Source organism: Vespa mandarinia, chromosome 5, assembly GCF_050613455.1.
Source record: "Vespa mandarinia isolate Hongniang chromosome 5, ASM5061345v1, whole genome shotgun sequence".
Taxonomy (NCBI): Eukaryota; Metazoa; Arthropoda; class Insecta; order Hymenoptera; family Vespidae; genus Vespa; species Vespa mandarinia.
The window spans coordinates 8,697,974-8,711,385 of record NC_140814.1 but is presented as its reverse complement, the minus strand read 5'-3'; the positions used below and the strand labels follow the sequence as shown (position 1 = coordinate 8,711,385).

Genomic DNA, 13,412 nt, shown 5'->3' with positions numbered 1-13,412 from the left:
GGGAGAGGGAGAGAGCGAGAGAGAGGGAAAGAGAAAAAGAAAGAGAGAGACTGCAATGTGCAATGGCATTTGCCGGTGGCTCCTTTCACGCAAAACGCTCGCGTTCCAGTCTTGTATCTTTCTTCGAAGACGTATCAGAATCGACATGGTGAACAATGGAAAACAACGATAGGATGTTATACGTGAGCTCGTAGAAGACATAGAGAAAGAAAGACAAAGATATAAATAAAAAAGGTGTCCATGGAGGAGGTTTGAGTGAACATACACTAAGTTCATTCTCATCACTTTCACTTTAACTCGTTGTATCGTCGGTGGATACTTGTAGATAGTCTATACGTTCAACCGGTGATCTTATCCGTATTATTCAAAATACTCATCTCTCGGAAATCTCGCGACTCGATCGTGTTTTTCGGAATGGAAGTCCGAGTCGAATCGTGGATCCTCGGAATCGTTCTACATTGCACCGCATTCATCGTTCTTGTACATCCTGAAGAAGTCTTCGTAAGTACTAAACATTATCGCTGGCTAATTATAGAATTATGTGTTCGTGCAGAGTTCCATTATATCGATAGTTATCAACCGGGAGCAGAATCACAAGAGGAATCGTAAAGATAGTAGATCGGATCGAGTCTTATAGAATGTTTCTATACCTCTAGTTTATTACGAGGAGTAATTGATTTGATCCATCATTTATTTTCATTGATAAACATTGTTTGGTAGAAATGAACGTGCGATAGTTGAAGCTCTGCGGAATATAATTATTGAAATTATCTGAAAAAAATGTTAACAATGAAAATTACAAATAGAAAATTGCGCTAATAATTACAAATGACTTCGAACGATATTATCGATATCTTCGTCGAAGTGTTAAAGGAAGAAAGAAAGAAAGAAAAAGAAGGAAAAGAGAAATGAACATTTTTCGATTCTACAAACTGGAACGTAGCCGAGCGTAACTATCACGTTTGTTTATCAACTTGATCTTTCTTTGAAGATTACGGTAGGTAATTTTAACAGCCATCGTGTAATGACACTATAATACTACCGTGCAGTAATGGTATCGGCGTTGTACTGAGTTACGCTGATCTCAACACGATTACATGATAAATATGGCATAGCAGAGAACCCGCTGTGGTATTTGAAATGCTAGAAAATAGAAGGTAGTACTGGATCGAGATAGAAAGGCAAGGTCATTTGCGGAGAATACTACAAATGCATTCACATATTTCTCACAGACGAGTTTGTCTCATTCGAAGAGAACTTTTCCTGAATTATTTACAATCTCACAGATTATTATCGACAAGTTCAAGATCGAACATATTCAATTACTATATGTAAATGAATGAGGGATTCGAAGTATATAAAAAATATGTCGATCGGGTTTGTTGCAGAATACGACACCTCCGCCATTGAGAACAAATTTCTCATGTTTCGGTAGAGCAATGGGATTCTATGCGGACATTGAGGCAGACTGCAAGGTCTATCATACGTGCGACGATCATGGTAACAAGTTCAGTTATCGTTGCCCGGAAGAAACAGCCTTCCGACAGGATGCCTTGATTTGTGATCACGCGAGACTCGTCGATTGTCGTGCTACTACTTACGACGATAAAAAGTCGCTTCGTGGAAGTAGAAGCGAAGAGGAGAGCTTAGGCTTGAGCGTACCTTCGTTCTTCAATGTTCCACCGCCGTTGGATAATTCGAACGATCATCATTCCTTTTCTAGATCCTTTCAAGTGATCCAACCTCCCGATAAATCACTGACCGATAAGGCACAACCCGGCTTTGTTTTCAGTGCCAGTGTTTTCTTGAGAAATCAGAAAGATCACGATTCCCATAGGAAATCAATGAACGCTCATGAGACTGAATCTATTTTAGATCCATCTCGATGCAATCGCAATGAAGAGCACAAAACGACAGGGTCCAATTCGAAAAACCAGGTCTCACACTTTTCTTCGACTCCTCGCCCATTTTCTCATGGTCCTTATCCCAAAGAAGACTCCTCTTTGTCCAATCGATTTTCCAGTTTCACGAGGTCAGATTCAGGAACGAAGAATTTACATGGTCGAACGTTCGTCAATGTGCCAATGATTTCCAGAAAAACTGAGCCACCTCGAAAGGATCTTTTCCATACCACTACTACCACTACTACTACCAACGTTTTTTCTTTAAGCACGAAATTACCAACGAACGATATTACTAGGGTCAACTCAAACACTTACAACAATAGAGATTATCCTTATTTTGAAACGCTCAGATCGATCCAGGCCAATGCTATGAGCACGACTACGCCAAGAACAACGTTAGCCACCACAGAAATTCCTGTTCATGCTCTTACTATGTCTTTGAAGCCTTTAGTACCCAACGAACTGGAATACGATCCCTATTATCCAAGGACACCTGCGTCTACAGAAGCTTATTACACCGATAGCCACCTCAGCAAAGATTCCGAATCCTTTCGGTTTACGACGCAACCACCTTGGTCGGGTATCCACTTTGAAATACCAGCTGTTTTACCTGATCTTAACACCTTAGAGGATCTCGTAGATCGTCGAAAATTATTCTATATTCCCCGTATTACCAGACATTGATTTTAAATGTACGTTTTACATTCTAAAAATTAAATTGTAGAAAAGAGAGAAAGCGATAATTTTTCGTCCTTGGTTTTTTTTTCTTTTATATATATATATATATATATGTATATATATAATGTATATTTATGTGCGTATAAATATATTTTAACTTGGTAAGGTGAATTAGTTTGGAAACATAAAAGGATAAGTGGACATCGAATGTATACATTCTGTTTCTTTTCCACGATATGGAAAGCTAATCGTATCAGTAGGAAAACTGAAAGTCAATCTTGAAGGTCAATGATTGCTATCGTTATTCACATTGTTGGAGGAATAAGTTATCGTGACTGGATCGGATAATATAGCATTTTTATTAAAGCTATGCAACTTTAATTCCGTGGATTTCGTGGAATCCATAAATCCTAAAATGGTTTCCGTTCTTGTTGGAGATCTCACGTTGATCGCCGAATTTCTAAGAAAATCAAAAAGTCTTGATCGTCTCGATCTCTTGTTCACGAAGAAAGTAACATTTACCCATTAACGTAAATCCGATAACCAGCAACATTTTTAAGATTTTCGGGTATCTTCCACGAGAGTAAAAGACATTTGCAGAATTCTTGTACGACTTTGAAATCTGTCGGTGATGGTGGTATAGTGTCGTCGCAAGACGAATCAAGATAAGTTTTGTCGTCTTCTTTCACCGTTTCACTTGACGATAATGTCGAATTTATTCTTTTTTCCTGCAAGAAATAATTCAAAGTTATCAACGGACGGAAAATAATTTATTTTTATGTCATTCAATGTTAATTGTGAACGACGAATTGGATTTAAATATGGAGAATTTAATGTTGATCGATATAAACAATTAGCAATTTTTTTTTTCAAGATGATACAATTCGACCAGTAAAGAAACATATATGTTTTGTATTTTATTTAAAAGCAAATTTTTATCAATTGTTTGTTATTTTTCAAGTTCGACATTATGATTATATATACCACAGAAAGTCTGCTCATGGTTTTACGCAAATACGTATAGAGAGCAGACCGATCAAAATCCCAATATGTATATTCGAGACAGGGTGCGGCTAAATTTTTGGCTATTTGAGCATAATTGACAACACCACGTAATCCTTCTGCTAAAATGGCTATCATGCTGTCTTTGCTTCGGCACTTACTTTGTAAGATCTCGACTGCAGTTGCGAGTCCTGATATCATAGGATTAATGATTAGAAAGAGATTATTCGGAATTAAACAGAAACGAATACAAGATATATTTTTAACCGGAATACGTTGCCCTAATTGGTGGAAGACAGGACAATATTTCTGTGTTCTTCTGACAGCTACTACAAGCTTGTATTAATTCACGAAAATATTCGTTCTCTTTTTTATAAGATTCGATTTTCTGTTGCAATTTTCGCGCTTCTTCTTCCAAATCAAATTGCTTATTATCCTTTGAATATTTGCAATTGCTCTCACATTTTCCCTGTGAATCGGATATCGTATCTTGACCATCAATTATGTTATTCATTCGTTTCACTATTGGATCTATCGGAATGTTTACACTTGAGTATTCACTGCAACTACAAAATTGACAATTGATTTCGTAATTATTCTTATCCGATTCTGTAGGCTCATTTGATTCAGAGCTCTTCTGGTCTGGTCTGTTTAAAATAGAATACTGATTTTTATACGATGAAAAATAAAAATAAAACAAATGAATGACATTGAACATACATTTTAAGAGCACTTGTGGGACTAATTGTACGCTTCGTCTTTTTTTTAACTTTTTTTAAATCATTTGGAGCTATACACGGTGAATTCGAATATCGTATACATTCACAGGAACAAGTAGATTCGCCTTCTAAAAAGTATCCGCATTTGCACGGGCAAAACTATGAAAAGTTATTTGAAAAATTTTTTAAATACGCATTATAATAGAATAAATCAATATCTTAACTAATTAGCACACTAAAAACGAAGCATTTATTTATCGTTTTTTTTTGTTTGTTTGTTTGTCCGACGTTTTGTCAATTTCTTATAATTTCTTACATTTTATGTTTTTTTTTTTTTTTCCAAATAAAAGCATATTAATTCGTAAAAATCTATATGATTTTCTAACCTCTTCCGAATTATTATGATCCCGTTTCTTTATTCTTTTCTGCGTATCAGATACAGACGTTGCTTGACTTCCAGTATTGAAAGACAATTTGCACTCAGGCCCGATATCGCATTGAGTCGAACAAGATAACTTTTGACTTTTCGTTGATTTTATTTGTAACGTAGAAGTAATTTGGCTGAATACAGAAATTGAATACGTGGATGTACCAACATCCTTCTTCGAACCAATTTCCATACTCATACTTTCAAAATTTTCAACCGAATATGATTGTTCGTTTATTATTTCAATTTTATTGGGAGACATGACTTGGGAATCAAACTCGCAAGTACAATCAATGCACTTATCTTTCTTCGACGACATGCTACTCGTAGGATCTTTACATAAGTCTCCACATTGAGGCTTGGTAGAGTAAATTGGTTCGGTAATGTTTATATTCTCTAAATAATCAGTTGTTTCATTACGAGTTATTAACTTCGTCAGAATATTTAAAAATGAATCGAACGATATATTCGAATGATCTTCGTAATCCAATTCTTCCTGACAATCTAAAGATCGATCTTTATGAATAGATAAGAAGAATAGAAAAGAGATGTTAAATGTTAGATGGAAAGAACTTATTGACGAATAATTATATTAATTACTATTGGTTCCGTCTAATTCGTCGTGTTTTCTTTCTACTTTACATTCGCAGCCAACATCCATTGTTCTTACGAATTCGTAAGATTGAATGCTAAATGAATCATCATCAAAAATGCTGGGTTCTTGTTGGAGACATTTTTGAAATTGTACGCTTCTATTTCGTACTTCGCTGTATTCTTCATCGGTAGTTGTTATTGGTCGAGGTTTCAAACAATCAGGATATAACGAGCATGCTATACTCAAACAAGAAGGAAAATGAATGAAAACGAAACAAGATTTTATGTGAAAAAATATTCATTAAGAGTTGAACCTTTTTTCGTTCTTCTACATAATGATACTTCTTTCTTTTCAGACTCCAATTCTTCTTGTTGCTTCTGCGAAGTCTCTAATATATAAGATGTCTACGAATTTGTAAGGATATGATAAAAAATGTAATATTTATAATCAAACTATGAGTCTGATAAACGATGTTCTTACTATCTGTCGAATAAGATTTAAAAGAAGATCATCAACAACGTATTGAGTTTCAGTTTCTGGTCTTGATATTATTCGAAGAGAAATATTACCATCCACTTTATCACTTTCCTCGAAGATGTTGCCTTCTTGCTGCACTTGACAATCATTCGTACTCAACATAAGTTCGTCAAACTTCATCCCACACAATTGACAAGTCGAAGATACATCTTCGGGCTCACGAAGCTGCTAAAAAATATCATTTTGAATCCTTTCGGTCAGATAATTTCTCTCGAACGAATTTCTCCGATAATCATAATTCCCAAGTGTTTTTGATAGTTCTCAACAACTGGACCTCGATGAGCCCGGGCTTTCCAGGGCGAGCGACGAACGTTCTGCAAATAAAATTAGGCATGAGGAATAGCGGCTCGACGATATTTGGTGAGTAGCATTTTTTTTTTTTTTCTTTTTTTTTTTTTTAATCGTGCAACTTCATTTTGCTAGATCGACACTTTTGCACCCTAGAAAGCCTGGATGTCAGAGATCAAGAGATTTTTCTTAATCTATTTATCTCTATTTCTTACATCGTTTGTTTGCCCTAACTGATGACAGACGATTTCAGTTTGAGGTACCTCGTCTTTTAATTGGCTAAGTTGTTTCATTTTGAGCGCTGTTTGTTTAATTGGCTCTAAAAGTTCACGTAACGTCGATAACTGCAACAAGAATTCTTTTAAAATCTTATCAAGCTTATATAAATAAGATTATTTAAAATCCTAACTTACCTCGCTACTTATAATAGAATCCTCTTGATCCATGGTTACCATATCAGCGGCAGTATTACGTTCAACGCAAAAACGATATGCAGGACAAACATTGGCACGACTTCGATTAGCCGATACTGTCTCATGACTATCGTTAGCTATTAAAATGATATCACCGATTGAAAGGTTTGATGATTGAAGATGAATCTTTCGACAATCACAATCTGTTTTAGCCGATTGTTTCGTACCATATTTCGAGGTGATTCCATCTTCTCGTTTTCGACGATGATTATTACAGTTATTATTATCGTCGTACTTGTTATCATTATTATTTAGCTTTACGACGATTGCACGAAAGAGTCCTGGTAAAAGAGCATGTGTATACAATCCGTTGCCATTGTCGTTAGTGAGAGGCGTCATAAGTTTCATGATAGTTTCTTCATTCATCATTGAGCTTTTCTTTTTCTTCTTTTTATGTTTCTTATAGTTTGTTCGTGAGTAGAAATCTTTCACGAAAAAGAATTTTTTATGAAATAAGATTTTTCACGATTTTGTTAATTTTTTGTAAGCTTTTTCAATCAACGACGTCGACGACGTCGATCCATTTTTCTGAATATCGCTGCATCTCCGTCTTCTTTTCTACGCAATTATTTGCTGCTAAAGTCGTTCTTCTTTTGTTCAATTTCTTTTTTATTCATGAACGACTATAGATTTCTATAAAATACTAGACTGTTAAATTGGATAGAGTGAGAGTGAAATTAATTACTTAGAGCGCTAAAAATGATGGCCATTTTGAAATCGATCTTTATAAAATCATGTCGATATGAGGAAATAATAATTGGAAATGAATGGTTTAGACAACTTAAGAAATAAAATTTATAGAACAATTGACGAGTATAAAAATGGCTTCAATTATATGTACGATAACGGAATAATATATATATATATATATATTTTTTTTTTTTTTTAAATGATTTCGCATTATTATAATGTGATAAATTCAATTTTATTGCTTTCGTTAAGAGTTTGGAAGTACCTAAAAAAATGATCTATGTCTACTAAAGAATGATTATCTTTAAAAATCAAATAATCGAAAGAATTCATTACAAAAGTTTCATTCGACACAGTATATATGAACTTCAGTGAGATAATAAACAATTTCATAGAAATCTATCTTATGGTTGGTCTTTTCATTTTCAATTTTTCAAGTCTGCGACTCCATTCAGGATTTCAATAAACAACAGTTTCTAACCTATTCTTGGCTTACCAAAATTTTGTTTTTGCTTTTTTCCCTCCTTTCGTCTGGTACTTTTATCATACTAAATGGAAAATGATTCGAAAACTTTTAAAACAGAGGATAAATGCGACGAAAGTAGAAAAGACAACTCGAGCTATTGGAAGCGTATGATGAGGGGTTACGAGAAGAGGAACGCCTCGTTAGAGAGACGTCGTGCAGCTCTTATTGAGAGGGTTCATTTTATGGAGTGTGCATTGCCGTCGTTGTTAATGAGCGCTGCTGTTGTCAGTACTAACAGATCCGAACAGTCTCCAAAAGTTTCTTGTCACGATGGAACGTCTGGCAGGTACACGCACGCACACTTACATATGTTTTGCGTTTTAATACTGGAATTGTCAAATTCGTCGAAAAGTAACGTTCTTGTTTAATTATTATTATGTAAAAACGATTAACTTGTCTTTTCAAATATCCATCCAATTGACAAATTGATAAATTCAGATTAATAGTTTTCGTCTTGAAGGCACATAAACGGAAATATTTTGAATTTCTTATTCAAAAAAAAAGGTTCTTAAAAATTCACATAAAGATACCATAGAGATATTTAATAATTACAGATCGTCACGTAAAACGTAAATCGAAGGATGCCCAAAGATACGAATAAAAATAATAATAATAAAAAGAATCGAACATAAGTAAATGGAATGAAAACTTTTCACTATACAATTGTGATCGTAAAAAAATTGTACATTACTATCTATGATACTTATGTTATGTTTCTGACGAAATATTTTCACGATTTTATTCCTCGTTTCCTCTTCTATAATACAATGTGACAATTGATATCAAATTGAACGCTGTCAGAAACAGGATATATACTTTTATCTTAAAAAAAAAAAAAAAAAAAAAAAAAACAAAGAAGAAAAGGAAAAGAAGAAAAATAACGATACATTCGCGCAAACAATATCAACTTTATTTCGTATACGGGTACATGATAAAAGGATAAAACGAACAAACAGTTCCATGTCGACCGCGTAACACTAAAAAAAAGAAAACAAAAGAGCAAGAAGACGAAGAAGAAAGTAAAAATAACAAGACTCGTGTAAAATTATGAATACAGTAGTAGTGTGCTTACATACATACATACTTGTAAAACTAAAGGATAAAACTCAAAACACTAACCACTGTAAAAACGATATGGTAAAAAGAACGTGGCGCTACGCTCGAATGAAAAGTGGACTAGAGACACGTTTTGTAAATCCTACAAAGTTATTCAAATAATATATATATATAATTTGTATACGTATATTATAATGCAAAGCCGGCATACACGCACACACTTTCTTTCGTTTGTTTATTTATTTTCTCTCTCTCTCTCTCTCTCTCTCTCTATTCCTTATCTTTCCAAAGATACGAAAGATAACGCAGGCCAGTGATTTCATCTTTCTCTCTTTTTTTCATGGTTTTTCTTTCGTTAAAAATACACGTATTTACATATTTACGTGTATCATTCCGTTGTATTCGATTTGAAAAAAAAAAAAGATACAATTTTGTTCGTACTGTACGCACTGCTAAATACTTACGTACGTATAATCTTCGTTGGGATTATGAATTCGTTTCGATTCGTATTTCGTAAAATCGCTTACGTGAAGATTATGTTTTCGGTAAACAAAGCAAACGGAAACTGTTTTATACAAAGGCGAGGATAAAGAATGGCAAGGATCGACTCTTTTTTTCTTTCTTTTACGTGTTTTCTTTTCTTTCTATAATCTAACAAGTTTCTCGGATAGAAATCGACGATACGAAGCCTTTTCATCGAAGAAAATTTGTGCGATGTAAAAAAATTATTTGTTTATATTATAAAAAAAAATATATATATATATATATATATAAAAGAGAACTGAGAAACATGTACGTTTATCCGAATCGGACTGGATTTTTAGTTTTCTTTTTTTTTTCTTTTACTTCTCGCAAAATCAAACACGATTTGGAAAGCACGATTACTTCGACGGAACTTTTTTTGAGTATTCAAAATAGTTTTTATCGGAATATATTAACGAGTCAAACCGATATAAGAAAAAAAATGCGACTCACGAAATTTATATTTGAAAGTTTCGTTATCGATTAAATCGCCATTTCGAATTATATTCGAACAAGAACGGCGATCAAATACATTTTTTTCTCGATCGACTTTCCATAGATTCGACATTTTCGATACTTTCCTTATTTGGTATTTTTTCAATCTGTTTTGTTTGAATCCCATAAGATATTCAATCGCGTCTGAATGAAAAAAAATTAAAAAAGAAAAAGCATCAAAATATATCTCTATCAGATGTAGATGAATTCGAAATCGAAATTCATGCAATCTGATTTGGTCTCGTTTATATATAAACCGATTATATTAATTTTGGCACTTGCAATGGGGTCCTTTGATTTTCTTTCTTTTGGCTTCTTTTTATTTTTATCGTATGTAACCTGTCGGCTTCGATTTACAAGCGCGCATGATACTCTCTTTTTTTTTTTTTTTTTCTATTTGCTCTCGATGGTACTCAACGATGACGATGACTTCGCTGTTCTTTCCTCAGGAACAAATTCTGATCGATGCTTGGCCGCTGTCAAGCAACGCCAGCCATTTTGTCCTGTAACAATGAAATATTTCGATATTTTTCTATGATTCTTTTTCTATCGATTATTAATACGAAGAATTGATTTAACATTTCAATGAATGACTCATTTATTTGTCGTTAAAAAATTAACATTTTCAATAGTGACTCATCTAACGACTAGTTCTCTATTTACTTATTTAATTCTTACTATGAATCATTATCGAACCATCTGACTTTATAATCAATGAATGGAAAATAACAGAAATTCTATACATTCTATCTGTGGATTTTATTTTTAATAAAATCCGATTTCTTTGATAATTTCCTGATGTTCCATGAGTTACTCGATTAAACAAAGAACAGAGGAAATTGATCGATTAATGAATGATGCTTTTTAAAATTTCGTTTACGATAAGAAAATCGTATATAATGCTATCTTATGACAAAAAATATGAATTACATGCTTCGGTATTAAGATTGTACAATATAAATGGCAAAAAATAGAATTAATTTGTTCTAATTAGATTATGATGATATTTGCATTAAAAACAAAGAAAAATTAAATGTTTCTTTTTTAAACTTAAATGTAAAAATGAAATTAATGTAAAAAAAGAAAAGGAAAAAGAAAACAAACTATGTATTTCTATTTATATCTTTACCTTGCTAGTGCATTCAGATCAACGTGAAGCTTATCGATCGTATCGTGGTACTTGCAATGATGTTGAGTATAGGCGCGTGTGCAAATGGTGTCTACACCGACAAGAGACGAAAGGACCTTCACCTCCAACGAAAGTAGATCACCTGCCACAGAAGATACACGGTAAAGTAGTAAACGATCCATGTTTTTCCTTCCCATGATTCTTCCCGACAAGTGATTCTTATTCGTGAAAAAAATGCGGAACAAATGTCTTTGACTTATTGTAAATGGAGACTTGCAATATCGACTGCGAAAGTCGGAGGGAAAGGAAATCGATTTTCAATTTTCGAATTACACACAAGAACATTACATATCCAATAAAAAAAAATATATATATATATATTTGAAAACATTAAACAATCGCGTGGACTGAAAATTATTTTTTTCTTTTGAGATTCCTATATATTTATAAAGCAATAAATGTTAGATGATCAATAATTTCAACGGAGAAAATGTTTTAAGCTATTATAAATATTGAAAATCTTGAAAATATTGAACGTCTCTACGATTTATAGGATTAACTTAAAAAATCCTTGAGACACGAGTACTAATATACTCAACAAATTCAACAAATTATCATTTCTTTTCTTTTCTAAATATAATGTGCCGTGTTGATTGATTTACTCGTTGACTTTTTAGCACGATCGTTTCCTTCCGGCTTATTCGCTTTACTATACACTCGCATGAAGATCTACGAAAAATTGAACAACAATTAAAAGCATAATTAGAAAGATTAGCCTTGTTTTAAAGAGATGACGAAAGATAGAAGAATAGAAGCGCCATTTTTACCACCACCATAAATACTGAACGACTTACGAAGAGAGATCGTCGTTCAATTGGCTATTATTGCTAATAGAAAAGTATAAAGAAAGTATAAATAATAACAAAATGACGGTTATACACTAGAGACTATATAGACGTGTACCCACTAATCGACGAAACTATTTATACGTCCTATTATTAACCAACGATTAAAATTGAGATGGAAAGTAAAACGAAGCGACAGAACCAGTCGAGCGAAGTGGAAGGAGGTGTAATAGCATATGCATATGTGTGTGTGTATGTATATATATATATATATATATATATATACATATATATATATATATATATACATATATATAGAACAAGAAATGTATATAAGAATATATAAAAACAAGTAGGAAAATTTTAGAAAAATGTGTCTAATGGTAGCGTTATTTTGTAAACTACGGCACTAACGCGACAATTTACGAAGAAGACAACGAATTGACGAAAACTGACCTTGGGCCAGTTTCGAGTAGTCGGTCGCTGATCTAAATTCAACTCAAGGAGACCATGTCTGTCTCGTCTTCCATGCTTCCTCAACGGTTTACGAACCTTCCTCGAATCCGTGAGCTCCTTTCGAGAGCTCGACATTGCGTTATCCCGGAAGATAAACTTCAGTTAATTTTCCTCCATCTTCTCCTCGACTCTTCCCGTCTCTTGCTTTCCCCTTCTTTTTTCCTCTTCCGCGATATCTTCCTTCGACGATCATCATTTAGCCATAAGACGACGAGATTTTGTCTTTAATCAATCGTTCTATCGAATATAGTCTGTCTTTATGCGACTTTTTTCTTATACATAAAACAGAGAGAAGGAAAAGAAAACTCAAGTTCGGCCGTTCGGTTCATAATATCAACACAATTATGGCCGCCCAGTTCGATGATATTAAATCTAATTTAACAAGAAAAGAAAAAACAAAGAAAGAAAAAGAAAAAGGAAAAAGAAAAATATACTTCCACTCGTGTTCCGCTTCTAATCACCGAAATGAACTATCGCACTAATTGGTTACTTCTAAACGCAGATCTCCTGATACAAAATCAATCGATGATGCCTTCGCTCGTAATACTCGTCACGGCGTTTAACCCTCTTCGAGGATAACCTAACATTTCCCTTCGACGTTCTTGTCGAATAATCTTGTCTCTCTCTCCTGTTAGCCTTACTCTGCCTTTGTCTAACCTTCTTTTCGGACTCCAATTCGTCGTTTAAGGTAACGACCGAATCGATCGACTCGTTCTCCCTTTGATTCTCCTCCAACGTCACGGGAACTTGCGAGATCCTTCTTCTTCTTCTTCTTCTTCCTAGGTCCCCGTCGTTCTCGTTTTTCTCCTTGCCATCCATTTCGTCGAGAAGATCGCCATTTTCTTCTTCTTTGGCCTCCTTTGCTACCTCTTCGACTACTTCCGCAGAATTTTGGACAACTTCGACCTGAAAATTAAAAATGGATATCCCGTTTAATTTGCTTTGATTTCCAACGAATGGAGTTAGTGAATGAATAGTTTTATAAACATAAATAAATAAATAAATAAATA

At 33.8% G+C, this 13,412-nt stretch overlaps 3 protein-coding genes and 1 long non-coding RNA gene across 11 annotated transcripts in view; 2 read left to right on the top strand and 2 right to left on the bottom strand.

The window, feature by feature from the left end:
* Positions 1-27: 27 nt before the first annotated feature.
* On the top strand, positions 28-2,638 carry LOC118448500 (uncharacterized). Its single transcript, XM_035881840.2, has 2 exons — positions 28-501; positions 1,389-2,638. The coding sequence occupies exons 1-2, from the start codon at positions 415-417 to the stop codon at positions 2,586-2,588; spliced, it is 1,287 nt and encodes a 428-aa protein (XP_035737733.1). The 5' UTR covers positions 28-414; the 3' UTR covers positions 2,589-2,638.
* A 120-nt stretch (positions 2,639-2,758) lies between these two features.
* LOC118448431 (uncharacterized) lies at positions 2,759-7,946 on the bottom strand. Its single transcript, XM_035881682.2, has 12 exons — positions 7,810-7,946; positions 6,564-7,256; positions 6,366-6,494; positions 5,806-6,027; positions 5,639-5,729; positions 5,331-5,561; positions 4,690-5,234; positions 4,305-4,462; positions 3,852-4,231; positions 3,567-3,775; positions 3,105-3,310; positions 2,759-3,042 (listed from the first exon to the last, which is right to left on the bottom strand). Exons 2-12 carry the CDS (start codon positions 6,990-6,992, stop codon positions 2,868-2,870), a joined length of 2,775 nt encoding a protein of 924 aa, XP_035737575.2. The 5' UTR covers positions 6,993-7,256; positions 7,810-7,946; the 3' UTR covers positions 2,759-2,867.
* On the top strand, positions 7,866-9,345 carry LOC118448435 (uncharacterized). Its single transcript, XR_014982150.1, has 2 exons — positions 7,866-8,125; positions 8,394-9,345. It is a non-coding gene; the product is annotated as an uncharacterized LOC118448435 (long non-coding RNA).
* A 938-nt stretch (positions 9,346-10,283) lies between these two features.
* The window catches only part of LOC118448430 (uncharacterized), a 36,988-nt gene continuing 33,859 nt past the window's right edge, over positions 10,284-13,412 (bottom strand). For 2 of the 8 annotated variants that reach the window (XR_014982144.1, XR_014982146.1), the window contains exons 12-13: positions 12,343-13,308; positions 11,041-11,183 (exon numbers count right to left, since the gene is read on the bottom strand). Coding sequence is in view for 2 of the 8 variants with exons in the window: in XM_085656872.1 (XP_085512998.1) it covers positions 10,392-10,415; positions 13,060-13,308 (273 nt within the window). In the remaining 6 variants the exon portion in view is untranslated. Of the gene's footprint in view, positions 10,416-11,040; positions 11,184-12,342; positions 13,309-13,412 lie in introns of those variants that run through there. The other 6 variants (XR_014982148.1, XR_014982149.1, XR_014982147.1 and 3 more) reach the window with 6 other exon arrangements.

Coding starts and splice junctions, on each gene's coding strand:
- LOC118448500 (XM_035881840.2), top strand. CDS start 415: ATGGAAGTCCGAGTCGAATCGTGGATCCTCGGAATCGTTCTACATTGC. Junction 502..1,388: donor TACATCCTGAAGAAGTCTTC/GTAAGTACTAAA, acceptor GGTTTGTTGCAG/AATACGACACCTCCGCCATT.
- LOC118448431 (XM_035881682.2), bottom strand. CDS start 6,992: ATGATGAATGAAGAAACTATCATGAAACTTATGACGCCTCTCACTAAC. Junction 5,730..5,805: donor TAAATCTTATTCGACAGATA/GTAAGAACATCG, acceptor ACAAATTCGTAG/ACATCTTATATATTAGAGAC. Junction 4,232..4,304: donor CCCACAAGTGCTCTTAAAAT/GTATGTTCAATG, acceptor TATTTTAAACAG/ACCAGACCAGAAGAGCTCTG.